The sequence below is a fragment of the Lissotriton vulgaris genome, chromosome 2_1, assembly GCF_964263255.1.
Source record: "Lissotriton vulgaris chromosome 2_1, aLisVul1.2, whole genome shotgun sequence".
In the NCBI taxonomy this organism is placed as follows: domain Eukaryota; kingdom Metazoa; phylum Chordata; class Amphibia; order Caudata; family Salamandridae; genus Lissotriton; species Lissotriton vulgaris.
Genome location: NC_141687.1, coordinates 1,518,347,894 through 1,518,369,416, shown reverse-complemented (window position 1 = coordinate 1,518,369,416; position 21,523 = coordinate 1,518,347,894). Strand labels below are relative to the sequence as shown.

Here is a 21,523-nt window from a genome sequence, read left to right as displayed (position 1 = left end):
AACCTGTTCCTTCTGATATTTGAGATCCTTAGCCAGAAGTTGGCCAACTTTATTTTGTCCACCATAATACCGAGCACTAGTAAGAAGAAGAGTAAATGAAGCATTATCTGTAATTGTTTTGTTAAAGTCGAGATTTGCACGAACAAGCTCCTGTAAGGCAGCGTAAGACAAACAAGCATAACATTGGTGTTCTAGGTATTTGATATTAGCTAGCAAAATGTTATGCTGATTAAGTAAGTGTTTCTTTTTCTTGGAAACAAAGTCCATAACAAAGCCATGTGCAGTCGCCTTAAAAGCATCCCATAGCAATGAAGGTAAAGCATCTGGATCTGCATTTAGGGGAGAGAATTCTTCTGTAAAGGAAATGCAAGGGAAGTAAATAGTGGATCCTACAAAAGAGAATTATTAAACCTCCACCTAGAGGACTTCGGATGTGAGAGGTGTGAATCGAATCCAGCAACAACCGGGGCATGATCCGAAATGACAATAGGTTCGATTGAGGAGGAAATAAGGTTCCATGTCAAGGCTTTAGAAAGATGTAATCTAACCGGGTCAGACTGCCATGTGAGGGAGAGAAAAAAAGAAAATTTGTACTATCAGGGTTATAGAATCTCCAAGCATCCACAAGATTTGTCCGATATATTGTGCTTTGGAATTGTTTATGAGACTTGTGAGGGATGAAACTAACTTGGGATTGTCGATCAATGAAAGGGTCAATAACCTCGTTACAGTCACCTCCCAGTAATAAACAATTGGTCATTATGTCGAAGAAACTTTTTTGTAATATTAGGCCAAAAAGAATAATCTAGTTGAATTGGACCATAAACTTCCAACACTGTTAGAGAAATATTGTTAGTGAGCAACTTAACTAATAACCATCTACCCTCCAAATCATTTTCCTGAGATATGACAGATCATTTCAATCGATTGTGACATAGAATAATTACCCAATTTTTCTTAGTGGTTGTAAGAGACAATAGGACTAAACCAACCCAATTGCGTTTGAGTTTCAAAGCCTCTGTCTCTGTCAAGTGAGTCTCTTGCAATAAAACTATGTCAGGATTATATGAGGCTAAATTGGATAGTATTTGCTGCCTCTTTATAGGGTTAATAAAACTGCTCACATTCCATGATACAACTCTGAATGTAAAGAGAATGAATTAGGTATAAAACCACACGAGCAACATTGATGTAAAGAGAGAAAAAGAATATTGAAAAGAGGAGTCTATAGAATGAAATATCCAGTAAGATCAGTAAAAGAAAAGTTGGAAAAGAAGAGTAGGAAAGAAAGAAAAGAACAAGTGAGATAGTAAGAGAAGACAGAACATGTCATACCAAAGATGACAACTGTGATACATACCTACAAGGGTAAACAAGCAAACAACAAGGTGTGGCGACAGACAGTAATAACTGCACATCTAACAGGGGAAGACGTACCTCGTCAGGAGATCAAGATAGGGCAGAGTTATGGATATGTAGGGATTCCGGATGATTGCAATGATGATAAAAGCAAAGAAAGACAAAAATAATGATTATAAACAGATACAACCACTGAAATATAACCTGTAAAAGAAGTAACAAATGAGGATTGGAGTGAACATTACATGTAACTCTCACAATTCTTAGAGACTGTCATAAAAGATTCAAGTTATAGAAGAAGGACCAGCTGTATTCATGGAGGTCATGGAATGTGAATGAAGACATTTTCAAAGATCTGCAGGGTCTTGAAAAGTAACAGGTGATGTTTTGAAAAGTTACTTTGAAAAAGCATGGATGTTGTAAACCATATTGCAGCTGGCCGAGATCAAGGAACTCCTTCCGCCCACTAGCTGTTACCGTGGAGACATCTTGGAATATGAACACTTTATATCCTTACCACATTAATTGTTTCTTACGTTTGACCATGGTTAAGACTTGCAAAAGGTCTGTGAATTTAAAAAAAAGAAGGATCATGCTACAAGGCCTTGAGGGAGCAGATGCAGAAGAAAGGTGAGGACCGAGCCTATGGGCACTGCATATTCAGAGACACTGAGGCAGGGAGGTCTAAAAGAATCGGAAGAAATGAGAAGGAGAAGGTCACAGGGTCATCTCCCTTGACACCCTCAGGAAAACCATACAAACAAAGGTTGTTGAGCCTATTTCTGTTTTCAAGATCTTCAACAGATTTCTTCAAGAGTATCACCTCCCTCTCCTGAAATTAGATTTTTCTAGAGGTATCTTGAAGGTTTCTGATGTGTTTTTCAACTGTGGACAACCTGGAGTCAAGTGTTAACCATTTAGTGTCCAGAACTTGTAGACATTGGTTTCCTCAATAAATGGGCACAAAAAGGGGCGTGGCCAAGATGGCGGCCTGAGCGGATGAGGCTTTCTGTGGCTCCCCATCCTGTTTCCCCTTAACCCCCTTTTCATCGAATCCTGACTCCCCCCAAGCACCCCGGTGCCTACCGGCCATACGGGGGCACCCTGCAGATGCTCCGGTGTGCCCGAGATCAGACCCGCACTGGCCCCGGGCTCCCCCTGGGTTACGCGCCATTTGCTGGACGGATGGGACCGTAATGGCTCCTGGGCCCGCTGAGTGACTACGCCCATCCGGTCCCTTGGCCGTCCAACTGCTGTGCCTGCGGCAAACCACCGGCCGTGAGACAAGCGGCAACTGGAGTGTGCATCCACCAACGTGACACCCCTGGCTGCGTGAGGCGGTGCCGGCCGGGAGGCGCAGTAATCGAGGCCCCGGTCTGGGCCTGCACGACCACAGCAGTGAAGCCCTCCGCTGCGGCCGACGGCTTAGAAGGAGAGTCAGACAGGGCCCCTGATAGCCCCTAACAGAGCTGACTGAGCAGAGGCCCTGGGACCCACGGAGAGGTAAGGAGAGCGGCGCAGATTTGGTGGGAGCGAGGGACTCAGGGGGCATAATTGAGCCCCCGGCATTAGGCCTAGTGGACCCCAGTGCGGAGGCGGCAGGGAGAGATGGTCCCACAAATCCATAAGAGGTCACTTAGAAGAGGCGGGGGCCAGGGGCGGCGGCAGAGCCCCAAAGTGCACCTACCAGGCATCCACGGAGGCGCAGCGAGGGTTCCCAGAGCGCCATTTGGAGGATGCTAACCAGGCTACAGTGGCCATCAGCCCTGGGGTGTGCGACCTACCCCCTGCAACATTTCCAAGGTCAGGCCTGAAGAGCCGCGTCTCCCTATATGCCCTGCCTGACTTCTGCCGCCCTCCAGACAACCGATAGCCGTGAGCATGCCAGAGAGGCGCCCAACCTTGTACCGGAGCTACCTTCCACAGGCCCCTGGGGCAACAGACACCAGATCGCCAGATTGCCATAACCCGGTGGCGCCCTCCTGGTCACCAGAAACGAATACCCCTGGGGCCACGCTTCCACACAGTCTCGGCCACTGGGCATCAGACATCCAGCACGCACAACTGGACAGAGTGCTGTGAACCACATGGCGGGTCTCAGGAAGAAGGGGGACCGCACGCTCCCAGAGATGCTCACGAAAAGCCAGTCCAGGACTGTAAAGTGGCCACCATCCCCCGAGGTCACGAGGGCCCAGCCGGTGCCCCCCGACGATCAGGTGCCTATCACTAAATCCTGTTTGGAGTCCATGTTTAACTCCCTTAGGGATGACTTCAAATCCCTGAAGCAGGAGGTTGCTGGGGAGGTTAGGGAACTCAGGATCGACGTGGATGGCCTTGGGGAGCGTGTGGTCACCATTGAAGACGCCGACAACGCAAGAAGCGAGGAGCTCGAACAACTCCAGCAGGAGGTTCTACGGCTCAAGGAACAACAGGTAGACCTCCAGGCCCACGTGGAGGACTTAGAAAATCGCTCCCGACGTAACAACATACGGTCCGAGGGGTACCTCAGAAAGTGGAGGGGTCAGACGTCACTGGCTATCTAGAAGCACTTTTCCGCGAGATCCTGGGTGAACCCGCCGATGTTGTCATTAGAATAGACAAGGCGCATAGAGTGGGGCCTCCTCAGCGTTCACCTGCCCCACCTCCAGACATTTTAGCGTTCCTCCCTGACGTCCCACTCAAAGAGAGGATCCTCCTAAGCATGGGCTGAAAATTCGTTCCCTCGCGGAATTTGCGGATTTTCCGCGATTTCGCGATCCGCGATCCGCGAACCTCACGAAATCGCGGTAAAATCCGTGAATCAGCGGGGACGAATTTCCAGCCAGGCACTTACAGGGTACAGCAGCAGGTGCAAAAGTTGAAGCTAATTTTTTGTAACCTTTTACAAAAGGGCTACAAAGAAATTAACTTCAACTTGGGCACCTGCTGCTGTAAGCCTGTAAGTGCTTCCTGGCGCCTCGTTGCCTAATTGCAACTATTCTCTGACCCTGCTCCGACCCTTGAAGAAGGGTCAGAAAATAGTTACAAGTAGGCAATGAGGAGCCTGTCACGAAAATTCAACCTCAACAGGAAGCACTGACAGATATAAAAACAAGCATTTGCAATGCAATAGGTCTCGCATTAGGAATGTTTGAGCTATTGGTCTTGTAAATGCCAATTTTTTTTATTTATGTGTTGGTTTTGAAAATACCTAAATAAATAGCTTTGTCATTTACAATGCCAATAGTTATAACTTTCGCAAATGTGACACCTATAGCATTTGTAATGCAACATGTTTTGTATTTACGTGATTTAGCTGTATTGATATTACAAATTACAATGGCTTTTAATTTTTTTAAATAACTAATACTCAAATAAAAGTGATTTTAATTTATAATGGCAATAGCTTAAACTTTTGTAAATAACTTTTGTGAAGATTAAGTTCAGTGTATTTTATTGTGACGAAAATCCAAGAACAGAAGTGAAATATTAACATCTTTTTGTGACATTTGTAATAAAGTTTGAAACATAGAGAGAACATATTTGAACCAGTTGTTGTTGAATGGTTGCGCAGATTGATGTTGGGGCGGCGCTGAGTGGTGCTGTGGTGGTGCTGAGTGATACTGGGATGGTGCTGAGTGATGCTGGGGTGGTGCTGAGTGGTGCTGTGGTGGTGCTGAGTGATGCTGTTGTGGTGCTGAGTGATGCTGTTGTGGTGCTGAGTGGTGCTGAGTGGTGCTGTGGTAGTGCTGAGTGATAATGTGGTGGTGCTGAGTGATGCTATGGTGGTGCTGAGAGATGCTGTGGTGGCGCTGAGTGGTGCTGTGGTGGTGCTGATTGGTGCTGTAGTGGTGCTGAGTGATGCTGTGGTGGTGCTGAGTGATGCTGTGGTGGCGTTGAGTGGTGCTGTGGTGGTGCTGAGTGTTAATGTGGTGGCACTGGGTTATGCTGTGGTGGAGCTGAGTGAAGCTGTGGTGGTGCTGAGTGGTGCTGTGGTGCTGCTGAGTGATAATGTGGTGGTGCTGAGTGATAATGTGGTGGTGCTGAGTGAGCTGGGGTAGCGCTGAGTGATGATGTGGTGATGCAGAGGGCAGAAAGGCACACAAAGCACTCTAACAAAGGGCAGAAGGGCAGAAAAACAAGGAAAAACGAGTCTAACAGAGGGCAGAAGGGCACAAAAAACAGTCTAACAGAGGACAGAAGGGCAGAAAATCAAGGGAAAAACGAGTCTAACAGAGGGCAGAAGGGCACAAAAAACTAGTCTAACAGAGGGCAGAAGGGCACAAAAACAAGGGAATAACAGAGGGCAGAAGGGCACAAAAAACGAGTCTAACAGAGGGCAGAAGGGCAGAGAAACAAGGGAAAAATGAGTCTAACGGAGGGCAGAAAGGCGCAAAAAATGAGTCTAACAGGGGGCAGAAGGGCAGAAAAACTAGGGAAAAATGAGTCTAACAGAGGGCAGAAGGGCGGAAAAAGGAGGGAAAAACGAGTCTAACGGCGGGCAGAAGGGCACAAAAAACGAGTCTAACAGGGGGCAGAATAAATCCCGCCCTGCGTGTTTGTCCACAAAGATGCCACCTTTTTGTGCATTTCCTCTACTCAACTGGAGTACTTTCTACTGTCTAATCAGTAAGTGCTCCGTCGTTGGCTAAATGTATAGGGGCAGATTTACAATAACTGGCGCATCCCTAGGGTTGCGCCAGTTATTGTGCGCCGCAGCTCCGCAACCCATGGTGCACCACATTTACAATGCAGCGCACCATGTGGCAAAAATGGCACAGATGCGTCACGCATCTGTGCCGTAAAAGCAGCGCATTGCTGGAGCTGCATCGAGCTTGTGACGCAGCTCCAGCAATGCTCTGGGTGGCCCTATCTCCCCAATGCTGCATCAAGCCTTGCGCCTGCTTCAAGCAGGCGCAGGGTCTTGACGCAGCATTGGCCTAAAAGTGACTGAGTGAATTCTTGTAGATTTCACTCAGCCACTTTTAGGAGGCGATCCTGCGCAGCAACGCCCTCCCCTGCGCCAGAATGCCTCCTGATGGCGCACAGCTTTACAACGTGACGCATCTCTCAGATGCGTCACGTTGTTAATACCCAGCACCATGGCGCATCTTTTGTGCTGCAGCTGCGTCACAAAAGGTCTTGGTAGAGGGTGGGAGTGGTGAACCAGAGGGTGGCAGTGATGAACCAGAGGGTGACAGTGATGAACCAGAGGGTGGTAGGGGTAAACCAGAGGGTGGCAGTGCTGAAACAGAGGGTGGCAGTGCTGAACCAGAGGGTGGCAGGGGTGAACCAGAGGGTGGCAGTGATGAACCAGATGGTGGCAGGGGTGAACAAGAGGGTGGCAGTGGTGAACCAGAGGGTGGCATGGGTGAACCAGAAGGTGGCAGTGGTGAACCAGAGAGTCGCAGTGGTGAACCAGAGGGTGGCAGTGCTGAACCAGAGGGTGACAGTGATTAACCAGAGGGTGGCAGTGGTGAACCAGAGGTGCTGTGATGAACCAGAGGGTGGCAATCGTGAACCAGAGGGTGGCAGTGGTGAGCCAGAGGGTGGCGGGGTTGAACCAGAGGGTGCTGTGATGAACCAGAGGGTGGCAGTGGTGAACCAGAGGGTGGCAGGGGTGAACCAAATGGTGGCAGTGGTGAACCAGAGGGTCGCAGTGCTGAACCAGAGGGTGTCAGTGGTTAACCAGAGGGTGGCAGTGGTGAACCAGAGGTGCTGTGATGAACCAGAGGGTGGCAGTCATGAACCAGAGGGTGGCAGTGGTGAACCAGAGGGTGACGGTGCTGTACCAGAGGGTGGCAGGGGTGAACCAGAGGTGCTGGGATGAACCAGAGGGTGGCAGTTGTGAACCAGAGGGTGGCAGTGGTGAACCAGAGGGTGACAGTGCTGTACCAGAGGGTGGCAGGGGTGAAACAGAGGTTGCTGTGATTAATCAGAGGGTGGCAGTGGTGAACCAGAGGGTGGCAGGGGTGAACCAGAGGGTGGCAGTGGTGAACCAGAGGGTGGCAGTGCTGAACCAGAGGGTGACAGTGGTTAACCAGAGGGTGGCAGTGGTGAACCAGAGGTGCTGTGATGAACCAGAGGGTGGCAGTCGTGAACCGAAGGGTGGCAGTGGTGAACCAGAGGGTGACAGTGCTTAACCAGAAGGTGGCAGGGGTGAACCAGAGAGTGGCAGTGCTGAACCAGAGGGTGGCAGTGGTGAACCAGAGGGTGGCAGGGGTGAACCAGAGGGTGGCAGGGCTGAACCAGAGGGTGGCAGTGGTGAACCAGAGGGTGGTAGTGATGAACCAGAGGGTGGCAGTGGTGAACCAGCGGGTGCTGTGCTCATACACGACCTCATGGGTAACTTCGCCATGCAAGCGGCTCGCGAACATGCAAAAAGCCCCGCGAACACGCAAAAAAACAGCGAACACGCAAAAAAACAAAAATCCGCAAATTTGCATGAATTCACAGATTTTGCGGATTGCGAATTCGATTTCGCATGAATTTGCGGAACACAAATTAGCAAATTTTGCCCATACTTAGATCCTCCGTGAGGGTCGGCGGAACCAACCACTTCATTTCCGAGGGCATCCCATTGCCCATTGCCCTATATCAAGACCTTCAAGCGATCACCCTCCAGAAGAGAAAAGCATTCAAGGTGGCCACGGACTTTCTGCGGAAACAATTGATTCCTTACTCCTGGGGCCACCCGTTCCGCCTGATATTTAAATGGAACGGAGCCTTACAACAGCTGCGCTCCCTCAGGGACACTTGTGCACTACTGGGCATAGACATGGCGGAGGATACATCACCAATGAAACCCTTTCAAGGCCCTTCCAGGGGAGGTTGGCAGACGGTGTGCCGCAGACGCTCTCCGGAGTTACGCTCCAAGCCCGAGGCCCACATTATCTCACAAGAGAGAGCCACGGCCATCTTGGAGGTGGCTAAAGAAACATCGTCTTCTGATTGACTTCCCTTGCCGGGTGGGGATCATCTTAGCACGTTTACACGCTGGGCGGGGGGACGGGAGGGGGACCACGAAAGTCGTCACTGGACATCACCCCACTAGGTACTATTACCACAGCCCTGTGTTGGACTGACAGGACTGGGACTTTGTCTTCTAACAATTGAGATGTTGGGGTTCGGGTGGGGGGAGGAGGGGGTTGGTTTAGGAGTTTGTGGGGTTGGGACCAGGGGGGGAGGGGTGTCTTTCTTGTCCACCTATATTTGGGTTCCTTTTTTCTTCCCCACACCTTGTTCAGGGCCATGCAGATCCTGCTACTCACTTATGACGTCTCTCCAATTGAAAATCCTCTCTCTTAATGTGAGGGGACTTAACAACCCTATCAAGCGCCGGGCGATACTTTCCCTCCTGGAGCACTCCACAGTGGACATCTGCCTCCTACAGGAGACGCATTTGCTGCCGAAGGATCACCCTCGACTTAAGTCCCGAGCCTTCCCCTTGCAGTTTTTCTCGTCCACATATAAGAAGGTGGCAGGAGTGGCGATTCTAGTGCCCAAGTCCTTTAGGGGTCAAGTTCTGCAGAGGGAGCAGAGATAAAGGGCAGGTTGCTGATACACTGCTTTCTGAATGCTGGGCAGACAATTTTAGTGGGTGCCTTATACGCGCCTAATGAGGGTCAGGAAAAATTCCTACACACGGCCTTGGCGACGGCCACAGCTAACACCCAACCCCACTTACTACTGGGGGGGCGACCTCAATTTAGTACTATGCATGGGCGGAAAATCCGTTCCGCTCGCGGATTTTGCAGATTTTCGGTAAATTCCCGATCCGCGAACGTTCGCGAATTTACCGAAAATCCGCAAATTCGCACGCAGCTGATTTTTTTTTCTTGGTGATACAATTTCGTGGCGTGCGGCGTAAGTTCGTAATTGCGAACATGTAGGTGCGGCGGGCAGCAACAATCTCGCACTCGCGAAATTACAAAATTTGCAATTCTGCACAAGAAATCCACTAGCCAGCAGCATAGACCTTCTGAAAATGATGATTTTTATCAGAATAACTCCTCAGGTTGACATTTGCCTGCCCGTTTTTGGATTTGAGGCCTTTTGACTTTCTTTGGATCACTTTTGGATAAGAAATCAACTTTCACAAGTAAGTTTGTTTGGGGCATTACATTTGCTGTTCTGCAGAAAAACGAGTTTTGCTAAACTGAAAGCACTCAGCAGGTGCAAAAGTTCAAATTCATCATTAGTAACCATTCCCTGTAGTGCTTCCTGACTGGGGCCCCTCCAGAGTTCAGTTGCTAGTTGCAACAATTGTATGACCCTGCTCTGACCCTCACAGCCGGATCATAGAATAGCTACAAGTAGGCCACAAAGGTCCTGGAAAAAAAAATGCACTGCAACAGAAAGCAAATTACAGATAAGGAAGCGGGTGCCAGACTGGAATTTTAAAACAGTGACACATTAATAAATCAACCCCAAATTATTTCATGTCAGTTGAAGCAGGGCAGGTGTGCTTGCTTTTTCCCCCCATAATCTACAGTGATGATGATGAACCAGAGGGTGGCATTGATGTACCAGAGGGTGGCATGGGTGAAACAGAGGGTGGCAGTGTTGAAACAGAGGGTGCTGTGAACCTGTGATGATGAACCAGACGTAGAAACAACATAGTCGCGACTGTTGCGTGCCGACAAGTAAGTTCGCAATCATGAACTGGTACAAAATCCTCGCGAACTGGCAGAAACCCTTGCAAACACTATAAAAATAAAAAAAATCCGCAAATTCGCGAGAATTCACAGATTTTGCAGATTGCGAGTTCGCAAATACGCAAATTCGCGAACGCCAGATTCGCAAAATTCGCCCATGCTTATTTAGTACTCCATAACACGGCGGATCGTTCCTGCCAACGCTCGGGGCAGGTGCGATAACTCTCCAAGGCAGACCACGCACATCTCTCAGACCTAGGCCTCGTCGACCTGTGGAGACACTTCCACCCACACTCCACGGCATACACCTATTACTCGGCAGCCCACAAATCCTACGCTAGGCTTGATTACTTCCTGTGCTCCTCACAGTTGGTGCTCTGAGCGAAAGATGTTGACATCCTCCCGGCCTCCCTGTCAGATCATTTCCCGGTAATGGCCTCTCTCATCTTTCCAAACGCGCCTGCCTCGGCATTGGCGCCTTCGGGATGCCTTTCTCCAGGGCCCTAACATAGTAGAGCGGATTAAAGCCGCCATCACCCAGTTTCTAACTCACAATGCCAACGCTGATACCACTAAGGCCACACAGTGGGCCGCGCTCAAAGCTGTCCTACGGGGAGAATTCATCTCCATCGCCACAGCCAACAACAGAGATTGCGCTCAGAAGAGAGCAGAAATAGACCAACGGGTAGCGGAGTTGGAGCAGATGCACCAATGTACGGGGGCAGCCTGTGCATGGCGCCAACTCTGCACGGAGAGAAAGATGCTGGCTGCCCTAGACCAAGACGTGGCAGAATATGCAGCCCTCCGCCTCCAACATGCGTATTATAGTGGGGGTGATCACTGCGGGAAACTATTTGCGAGTAAGTTGAGAGAGCAACGCCAAAGACGGGGCATAAGAGCCATACAGACCGGTTGGGGAGAACTCGCCGCCGACAGTGCCGACATACCCGCAGCTTTTGGGGACTTTTGCAAAACTCTATACACAGGTGACTCGCTCGACCTACAGGCTGGACGCGCATACCTGAGAGGCGTGCACCTCCTGTCCTTGAACGAGGCACAAGCGGCGTTCCTCGATTGGCCCATCGGCTTGAAGCAAGTTATCTCGGCGATATCTCGCCTCAAATTGGGAAAATCACCTGGCCCAGACGGCTACTCGGCGGCCTTTTATAAAACGTTTTGTCATCAAGTGGCCCCACTGTTACGAGACCTTTTTAACACCTTCGACCAGCCCGGCGCAATTCCGGCGGACCTTTTGGAAGCAACGATAACGGTCATACCAAAACCCGGCCGGGACCCCACCTGGTGTAGTTCCTATAGGCCGATATCCCTCCTAAACCTGAACCTCAAGCTCTACATGGAAATCCTCGCGAGCAGGTTGGCACCATACATGCAGCAGCTGGTGGAAGCAGACCAAGCAGGTTTCATTCCCCAACGGCAGACCAGCGATAATACCAAACGGGTCCTCCACCTCATCGAGGCCGGGTCGCGGACGAGGCCAGATTGTATGCTACTTACCATCGACGCCGAAAAAGCCTTCGATAGGGTGCACTGGCCCTACCTGGAAATGGTGTTACAACACTTCGGTGTGGGAGAGGCTCTCCGCAACCGCATACTGAATTGCTATCGCCAGCCTAACACCACGGTCCGTGTCAATGGGCACACCTCCCGTGCTTTCAGATTAGCAGGGGCACCAGACAGGGGTGCCGACTCTCCTCTATCCTTTTTGCCCTATACATGGAGCCATTAGTGCAACGGGTCAGGCAACAGACCCTTATCAAGGGCATCCCCTTTGGCGGCGACGTGCATAAGATCAGCCTCTATGCGGACGATATACTACTCTCCCTTACTGAGCCGATGCAATCCCTCCGAGCGCTTTTTATCGAACTCCATACCTTTGCGCTGACCTCTGGGTTTAAAATTAAGTCAGAGGCCCTGAACATCTCCCTTTCGCCAGAGACACTCATCGAGATACAAGGCGAATTTGATATGCAATGGTCAAATACCACAATCCCGTATTTGGGAGTCCTTCTGGCCCCAACCGTCCCGGCCACTGCTGAAGCGAATTATGCCAGGCTCCGCTCGCACCTTAGCAACGAACTCCGGAGATGGAAGCGCCACTCGCTCTCCTGGCTGGGGCAGATAGCAGCCACTAAGATGACCCTGCTACCGCAAATCCTTTACATGTCCCAGGCTCTCCCTCTGCGCCCCCAACAGGTTGGCTTCAGCGGACACAGTCCAACCTGGCTGGCTTTATCTGGAATGGTCGCCGTCCGCGCTTCAAACATGTGATTGCGATACTTCAGCCCGCTCACGGTGGGGTTGGGGTTCCCGACCTCCTTTTATACTATCAAGCGACACAACTACGCACCCTGGTGGAGTGGCACCAGCTGGAATCGGGCAAGAACTGGCTTTTTCAAGACCAAGCCGTTGCGGGCAGGCCCCTGCAGGGGGTTCCTTTCCTTCCCAGGTGCCACTGCCCTCCCAACCTCTACGCATCACAGATTACGAGCACCGTCTTGGATGTGTGGGATCGAGTGGCGGTCCGACACAAACTCACGTCGTTTCCCTCCCCGATTACCCCACTTTTCGCTAATCCCGACTTTTCCCCGGGCCTGGACCTCAGGGCGTTTGCGGCCTGGAGACTTTCTCCCTGCAGAGTCCTGGGGCATTTGTTCAACCTAAATGGTATCCTCTCCTTTCAGCAGGTGAAGGAGGACTATGGTATAACAGAGTCCGATCGCCTACCCTATGTGCAGGTCCGACATTAGCTCTGCATCCAGAGATCAGACCGGGCGCGCAGTGTTTCCTCACCCCGTATGAAAAGTGGCTGGTTACACGCACCTCTAATAAGAAATTGATCTCCGACCTGTACCAACATCTCCTCCTCACAAACACCTACACATACAATGCGGGTAGGACCAGGTGGGAGCGGGACTTGGGGAGATCACTCACGCACAAAGAATGGGGCGGCATATACCATAGGGCCAGACACTCGGGTTACCACACAGGCTTCACCGAAACCCTGACCAAAGTGGCCACCTATTGGTACCATACACCTGAACGCCTACAACACTGGGATCCCCGCATTAGTGACCGCTGCTGGAGGGGGTGTGGGGAGCTTGGCACACTGGAGCACTTACTTTGGAGCTGTGATCGTTTGCAACCCTACTGGAGTTCGATTTTAGATGACATAGACTCACATCTGGATACCCAACTTATTAGATTCCCCGCTTACATTATGTTAGGACTCCCTAATGCTTTGATGTACCCCTTGAAGTCTAGGAGGGGGAGACTCATAGCGATTGCCCTAGGAGCAGCCATGCAGAACATCCTGGCACATTGGAGGACCACACAACCTCCCCCGCACACAGGTTGGCTCCACAGGCTATGGATGGTACTGGGTATGGAGAAGCTGTCCTTAGCAAAGGCAGGGAGGGGAGAGGAGTTTGCAGAACTTTGGTTGCCATTTTTAACTCTGTTTTAACTCTGTTCACAGGGGAGTTTAGGGAATTGAGCTGCCCTCGCTACTTGCGCTTACTGCACCTAGCAGATACCCCAGTCGAGGAGCAGAAGGCCTGACGCGCAGGTGCAAGAAGCAGGGCTGATGATTGGCTTACTGCCTTCCCTTAGTGGCGTGGTGATTCCCCCTTCCCTTTTCTTTTGCTTTGTGGACAAGGAGGGTGGTGTTGGGGTGTCGGACAATATTTCCCCTTCGCAGAGGCTCTACAAGTCTGGCATTTTTGTTATTCTCACTACCACACACTTTCGTTTGGGTCGCACACGCAGAGCTCGGCATTGTTCAATCTGATGGGGAAACGTGGTCTGTATGTTTTTTCCTGTTTCGAAAATTCAATAAAAGATTTAAACCATAAATGGGCACAAAGCATGTATTTCCTCTAAAACAGTGTCCAACGAAACAGACGAAGCTGGTTTTGGTGGAGAAGGAGGATTTTTCTTAAGTCTTTTGTTAGCAGAGGAGGGCTAATTAAATTTTGATGGCGCAATGGACGTAGATACTGCCCTGGAAGAGTTAGAATGAGCTAAATTGACAGAGTCATGCAAGTTATCCATAGGTGCACCAGGGAGGCCAGGTGCGACACAGGCAGTCCAGTGGTAGACTTTTTACTAGAGTGTAACAGATGTTTAGATCGGCCATGTAATAGAAATGTTACAATCAAGCCTGCATAGAAAGAAGAAAAAAAGTCTACCTTTAATGAAAAATAAAAAGTAAAAAGGCCAAAGGCTTGAGCTTTTATTCTGTTTAAATAGTTGTAGTAAGCTACAATGTTTTAATAAAGCAAGTCCCTAAAGTCAATTTTAAAAACAGCACCTCGTGCAAGGAGTAAAGCTGAGAGGAATTGCTTCAGTCTGGAGGAGAAAAAATGGGAGGCAGGAAATTATGGGCCTCATTTATGAGAAATGACACATCGCTGCGTGAAAGCAGCGATGCGTCACTTCTCAGTGCACACTCCTTACGACATTCCTGATGCGTCATATTTAATGTATGACGCATCATGTCGTAAGGAGTTACAGATACGTCAGTATTTCTGATGTATCTGTAAGAGCAAAAGTGACGCATTGCTGGAGTGTGTCACAAAAGTGACGCAACTCAATGCAATGCGTCCTTTCACATGAGGCAAGCCCCATGTGAAAGGGCCTGCATCAGTCTTACTCCTGCTGTCAGGCAGGCGCAAGATTCAACAGCGTCGTAAAAGTGACGCAGTGAAATCTCATAGATTTCACTGCGTCATTTTTACGACCCTTCCTTGTGTCAATACGCCCCCTTGCATACATTACACCTGGCGCAGGTATATTGTAGCGCAGGGGTTTACAAAGTGACGCATCTACCTAGATTCATCACTTTGTAAATATGGTGCAACAAGGCGCATTTTTTACGCTGCTGGTGCGTCACAAAAAGTGACGCACCGGCGGCGTAAGTGACGCACAGCCTCATAAATTAGGCCCTATGTCCCTTGATGTTTTGCATAACCAGAAGCAGGAGGGAGGATACAAATGATAGCCTCATGCTCAGACGGACATCTTGTAAGGCGCTGCGCGTGCGTCTGAGTCACATGTTTCTGTTACATTCATTCGGCCAGCTAATCAACCACTGTCCTCAAGCTCCTTTTTGTTGGACATAACCTTAGAACAACTGCTGCTTAGGTAATCCAATTCCACATGGTGCTTCCCCATTCCTTTGGGTTCAATTGATAATTACACAGTACTAGCACAGTGTTAAAGCAAGGTAATGAATATTCCGCATGTGGAATAGCCACACCACCAATATCATGCAACTTACAATCGGGCTGTATAAACCTTCTTTCCTTTTTAACAAGCTTATACATTTGAGAGCAACTAAATAAACCATTACAGTGAAAAGATACTTTGGTATTGCTCTTTAGTGGCAAACATGAACAGATTGTTATGTTTACAAAAGAAAATTGTTTATGCTTACAGTAAGGAAACTGGGCTATTAGTTAGATAGGATGTGACAACTGCACAAGCAATAGGTTCACAACTACCCCATCACTGAGAACCAAATACCCCACTGTGGTGCTTGACTCTCTCAGGGTAGTGATGCAGAGCAGTCCAAAGCTTACTCTGGTTGGTGGTGTGGGCTTGTAATCATCATACACTGGCACATAACAATCAATAAAAGATTGCTCAGTGTGTGGGTTTTCTTTGGAAAAGTAAAAGTGCATTTCTTACACACACACACACTACTAAATACTATACAGTAATTTACAAATTCTGTAATCACATTTGAACCCTAATGGGTCATGACCCCCAAACATTAGAGTACCCTACCACGTATACCCAGTAGCACATTACCATAAAGGAGGATGTCACTTTAAATATAGCAGGTCTATCAGGATTACCATATCAAGGTTACTATATTGAAACATGAGGAATCTTAGGTTGGCAAGCCTTCTCTCTATCACTGAAATCAATAACCATGAGTCATCTGCAATCATTACTATCAATAAAGAATCTCAACATATGCAAAAATCACTGTCATCAATAAATCTTCCAATAAAAAATTGCAAACAACATTACATGCTTCTTTGTTTTACTTCAACCACTTTAGACCAGAAAACCAGAAGCCCTAAAACCAACCTCAAGTGATCCACGCACTCCCAGACTGTAGACCAAATGTTCTTTCCTCTGGAATGTTTAAATCTCTCTGAAAAATTTGAGGGTCATGGATTCATTGACCCTGCATATTTAGGATCAGTTTCTGAATTCCTTGGGGAAGGGAAGCTGCTGTGACTCCTGCAGCCCCCCACAGCTTTTTCAGCCAGGCCTCCTATTGTTGCTCAGGGCCTTGCACACCATAACCTCTTTATCTTTTGTTTCATTGTTGTGTTGGGGGTGCCTGGTCCCTCCAAGGGCAACCTGACATGCATTTCTGGGCTGCCCAGCCAGCTCAGGTTTGTTGTGTGTAGCTTCATGTTGTGCGTCTACGTTTCTTCAGACTTTACCTTTTTCTTGATACCCTAGGACTATTCCCTCTTGGGAGTCTTAGAGGGAGCCCTGGCTGCCTTCCCAGATGCCCTCCTACACAGTCGCAGGAGCCAGCAGCTGTGTTCCCCCTGCCCTCTATATGCAGGCAGGTTTAGTGGTGGCTGCCCCAGTCCACCAGACATGGTGATCAGGGGTGAGCCAACCAACACTGGGGCACAATGGTGCTCCTCCTCTTCTTTTTTGCTTCTGGTGGCCCAGGGAAAAGATACCAGACCACTCTCCTTAAGCAGGCCAGTCTTCCATCATCTTTGGATTCCGGGGATAGGGACCCAGGCCCCACTTGTGCAGATGCTGACCTGGGAGACGGCGTCCTCGGCCTTGTAAGACTTTGGGGTGGCAGCTGCATGCATTCCCCCTCTTGGGTTATAACATATTAATGGAACCGACCTCCTGTCCCACCCTAGGCTCATTTTAGAAACTTGCGGTGGAGCCCTGTGCACTCTGCTGCGATCCAGGGTTCAAAGCTCAAATCCTTTCCACTCATATATCTCGGGCCCCATTGGGCTGATTTGCTTTACTCTGGCCTCATTTCGCTCTTGGGGGTTAACCCAAGACACTTTGAGCTTTTTCAACAGGCTTCATGGCCTCCAAAGTGGCACTGTTCATAAGCTGAGCTAAAAAGAAATGACAATTCTGAATGGCCTATTCACCTTCTGGGCGTTTCAATATAGGCCCAGAAGGTGTACATGTAGATTTTCGGGATCTGCATATTTAAACTTGGCATACATATTTCACCCAGTTGGTATCTCACAGGACTTTGTAGTCCTAATGGCAGCTAAACTGCTTTCACAGCAGATTTCCCCCTATTTGTATAATCCAGTGACACTGCGATATACCAGTACTGACCTTACTTATGTATGCCCACTAATATTATAAGGCCTTCCAGGCCAATGTCTAACCTTGTAGAATCCTCTCTGCACCAGTATTGCTGTGTGCCTTTACGGGGCTGCACATATCAGCAGGCTCATAGGTACAACCTGCACTTGCATGTGCTAATGTGTTCATGTGTAGCCAGCCAAGTGTCCCTTACCCTACCTGAGTCGAAGAAGCTTTATCTTAAAAGGTGGACACTGGTGGTACACATGTGCACGTTTTTAGAAACTAGAGTTTTCTAGATTTCACAAAAATATGAATGAACTGGAATTTTTGTTGATATTATATTCTAGTTAAATTATTCCCACAACAAAGGCAAGATCTTGCTGAAATGTATTTGTGTGAAGTCTGCAATTTAAGATTTTTTCTCACAATTCTGAAAAGTCGATAATTTTGCAGAAATATGAAAAAACGTAATGACTTTGTTTGGAGGGGACATTTGAAAACATTTCTCCTTCTCAGTTTTTCCACATAGTTGAGGTATGTCAAATATTCCCTGATGGCCTCGCTCTGGTATTGGATATCCAATTAATTTTCTTGATGCACTATGCAGCTCTGCATGGCCACACCGTGAAAGATACATTCATCATATCCTATCTTAAGTGCCAACTTTGCTCTTATTCCTTCTCAAACTCTTCTGCTGAACTTTTAAACGTATTCATCCAGTATTGTTGTTGATCAGGTATTCAAATGAGGTCATGGATATTCCCTGTTGCTCACAGTCCATTTTAGAATCTTCATCGATCGGATGTGTGTGATGTTCACAGCCCTACTCTAATAAGTGAGTGCAAAACTGTCTACATTTTGAAATTGTATTAAAAAATGTCACAATATTTGGGAGGGAGGATGCCATGAGGTAAAAAATAATGTATGCATTTCTTTTACAACTGAAAAGGTGGCATTTGTAACAATGCAAAGTGATGCAGTATTTATGGAGTGTTTTTTTTGTTTCTGCTTGTGACAGAGCTGGACTGGAAAGTGACCCTCTCACCTTCATGGATTCCTTGAACCTGTCTTTGTACAATGATGACATTAACAACAGGACTAATGGATCCGACATCGGTGAAAAGTTTATCTACAATTACTATGCCATGCTCCTTACCCTTCTCATTTTCGTCATTGTCTTCGGAAATGTTCTGGTGTGCATAGCTGTCTCACGAGAAAAAGCGCTTCAAACCACCACCAACTACTTGATAGTTAGCCTGGCAGTGGCCGATCTTCTGGTGGCCACACTAGTCATGCCGTGGGTGGTCTATCTTGAGGTAGGTTGAACTTCCCAACTTTTTATGAGTATAATGTACGACTGCAAACACAGGGACCAAATCCCAAGAATTGTTTTTAGCAGATTTCCAAATGCCTACATTTAACAGATGTCTAATGACTTTTACTGAATCCATGGAACTGTATGACATTTGAGTTTGAGCAGTTTCTGCTAACATTATATGTACATTATCCTAGTTGCAGAAAAATTGCATTAACAGAGCTATGTAAGTGAGATTTGATACCTTGATTTATAAATTATGTTCATGTATTTTAATAAGCGGCTTAATTAATACACATGTTAGTGAGATATCTGAAAGCAACCTTCTACCAACCCTGCCTTTGTGAATGGGGAAAGAAATGTGCATTAAGATTATCCCGTCCTCTGGGTGTGGATTCGAGACAATTTTTTGAGCTAGCTCATGGATGACAGACAATTACCTCCAGCTAAATGCTGGTAAGATGGAGATTATGTTGTTTGGTAATGCCAGGACACTTTGGTCTACGGATTGGTGGCCAGCTGACTTGGGGACGGCCCAGGCACATATCAACCCCGCCCCAGCCCCTGCCGTGCGGGGGGCCCCCTCTCTCCAGTAAATGAAGGGGGCCCCCTCAGCTCTTTGGTGAGAGCTGTGAGAGAGGCTTGCGTTGCTCTAAAGCAAGCCTCTCTCCCACGAAAGCAGCCTGCCCTGAGCTCCTGGACTGACCCAGGATTGAAGAGAAACAATGCAAGAACTTACATTGTTTTTCTTCAGTCAGAACCAGGCCAGGCCAGAAAAAGGATGGGGGCCCCAGATACAGCATTCTCCACAGGGCACACACAACCTCTGAGAAGGGAGGAGACAGCTCAGAGGAGAGCTGACAGGGGCAGAAGGATTGCCGCTCCAGGAACAGTATCTGCTGGGACGCATTGGAAGGTAAACAAGCATTTGCAATATATGGTTTTGCAATATATGCATTTGCATACATGCAAGTCATATATGGTTTGGATTGGAATTGTTAATTGTGGAATTGTGTTGTGTGGGTTGGATCTGTGTAGTGAAATAATGTGGCATGGTGTGCAGTGTAATTATGTGGATAGTAATTGTGTGGTATTGAGTGTACTGGAATTATGTGGCATGGGATTGTGTGTCATGGAGTGGGAATGTGTGTTTTGGAGTGAGATTATCTGACATGGTATTTTGTGTTTTGGAGTGGTATGTAGTGGAGTTTACTTATGTGGTGTGCTGTTGAAAATTGTAGCATGATGTGGAATTTTGTTGTGTAAATTGGATGTATATGGTGTGTTGTGTAATTGTGTTGTTGGTTTGAATTATGTAGTTTGTTTTTGAATTATGTGGTGTGGAATGGAAATGTGTAGAGTTGAATTATGTGTAGTTGAATTGTGTTGTGTGGAGTTACTAATTATGTGGTATGGAGTGGTATTAAGTTGTGTGGAATATTATGTCATGTGGAATTATGTGGTATGGAGTGTAGTGTAAATATGTGTTTTTTTAATTTTTAGGATTGTAATTATGTGGTATGGAATGTTGTAAAGTTAAATTATTTATAGTAGAATTGTGTGGCATGGAATTATGAGTTGTTCAAATGTGCTGTGTGTGGTAGACTTAGCATAGCTGCCAAGGTTTCAGATTGCGATGTGTGACATTTTCATAATTTCAGTGTAATTATGAGTGACATTTCAATGACTATGAGTGACACTTTCTTGTGAGCAAAATCAAGCAATGAAGAGGAGGGAAAAATATGAATATTAGAAATTATGTCCAATTGAGCAACTGGAAACTCTAACAAAGTCACTGAACTAAAGTGCACTAACAGCAGGTTACTGAAACTGTGCAGAGTAAGACTGTGTGCATGTTACCCATTATTACAGTTAAATTATGAAAATGTCACATTTACCAATATTGAAACCTTGGCATCAATGATAGAATCAGTGTGAAAATGTGCTCTAATTTAGGTGTATTCCTCTGCTCCCTCATGGTGACCAGCCTGTCAGGTGTCTTTGCAAACTTGCAAGTGCCAAACAGTTTTCCATCAGTTACATGTTAATGTAACTCTACAAAATAAATACATAGGATGTTCTCTGCAGAAATCAGAGGTTTGCCTGCACCAGGTTACACTTACTCCAGCACTTTAAAAGTGGCAGTTCATTCAAGGTCCAATCAGGCCTCCCATAATGTCTGTTTACTCTGCGTAGAAATGCTGCAAAGTTATTTTTAAATGCAAATCTGTGTTCAGATTAAACCTTCCAAAATGAGCTGCTTTCATCTATGAGTAATCAGTCCGTTTCTGGGATACTAAAATCACAGTAAGAACCAGTGACCTACCCTCGAGTGCCTCCTCAGTGATCTTCTGTCTGAGGTAGAGTGCAACTGGGATCTAACATGTTTTAGGACTATGTGGTCTAGACTGTCCTGGGCTGAAGTGTTTCGTCCAGTTAGCCAGGAGTGTGAGAGGAGGGGAGATCCGCACCCGAAGCAGTATGTGTATTGTTGCCTCTAATGCTCCCAGACTAGAGTTAGGCCACAGCTCACTGCACCACGGTAGGCACGTAGACCCTCGGCGCAATCAGCTCGTCTGTGGAGCAATGTCTGTAGGTGCAGTATTACAACACCTGCTGGACGGAGGGGGACCTGAGGCCTCTTTTGTGTGTGTGTAAATTGGGCCTCATGGGCCTGCCACCAGCAGGCAGAGGCCCGAGCTTGAGAGGCTGGATGAGGCAATTTAGTAGACTGTTAGAGCATGCCTCTTGAGGAACTCTAGTCAAAAGAGGAGCATTGAGGACCGCAGGAGTGCCAACAGATGTTAGATTGCAGTGAGGTGACTGACCACAGTAACAGGTGGAACTTCGAGAGATGACTGGATGTGCT

General features: G+C 47.8%; 1 protein-coding gene across 1 annotated transcript in view; it reads left to right on the top strand.

Annotated features, from left to right (window-relative positions):
• Positions 1–21,523, top strand: part of DRD2 (dopamine receptor D2) — a 1,101,420-nt gene that overhangs the window by 530,838 nt on the left and 549,059 nt on the right. The window contains exon 3 of the mRNA XM_086957378.1: positions 18,358–18,655. Coding sequence (XP_086813504.1) covers positions 18,358–18,655 — 298 coding nt within the window. The remainder of the gene's footprint in view (positions 1–18,357; positions 18,656–21,523) is intronic.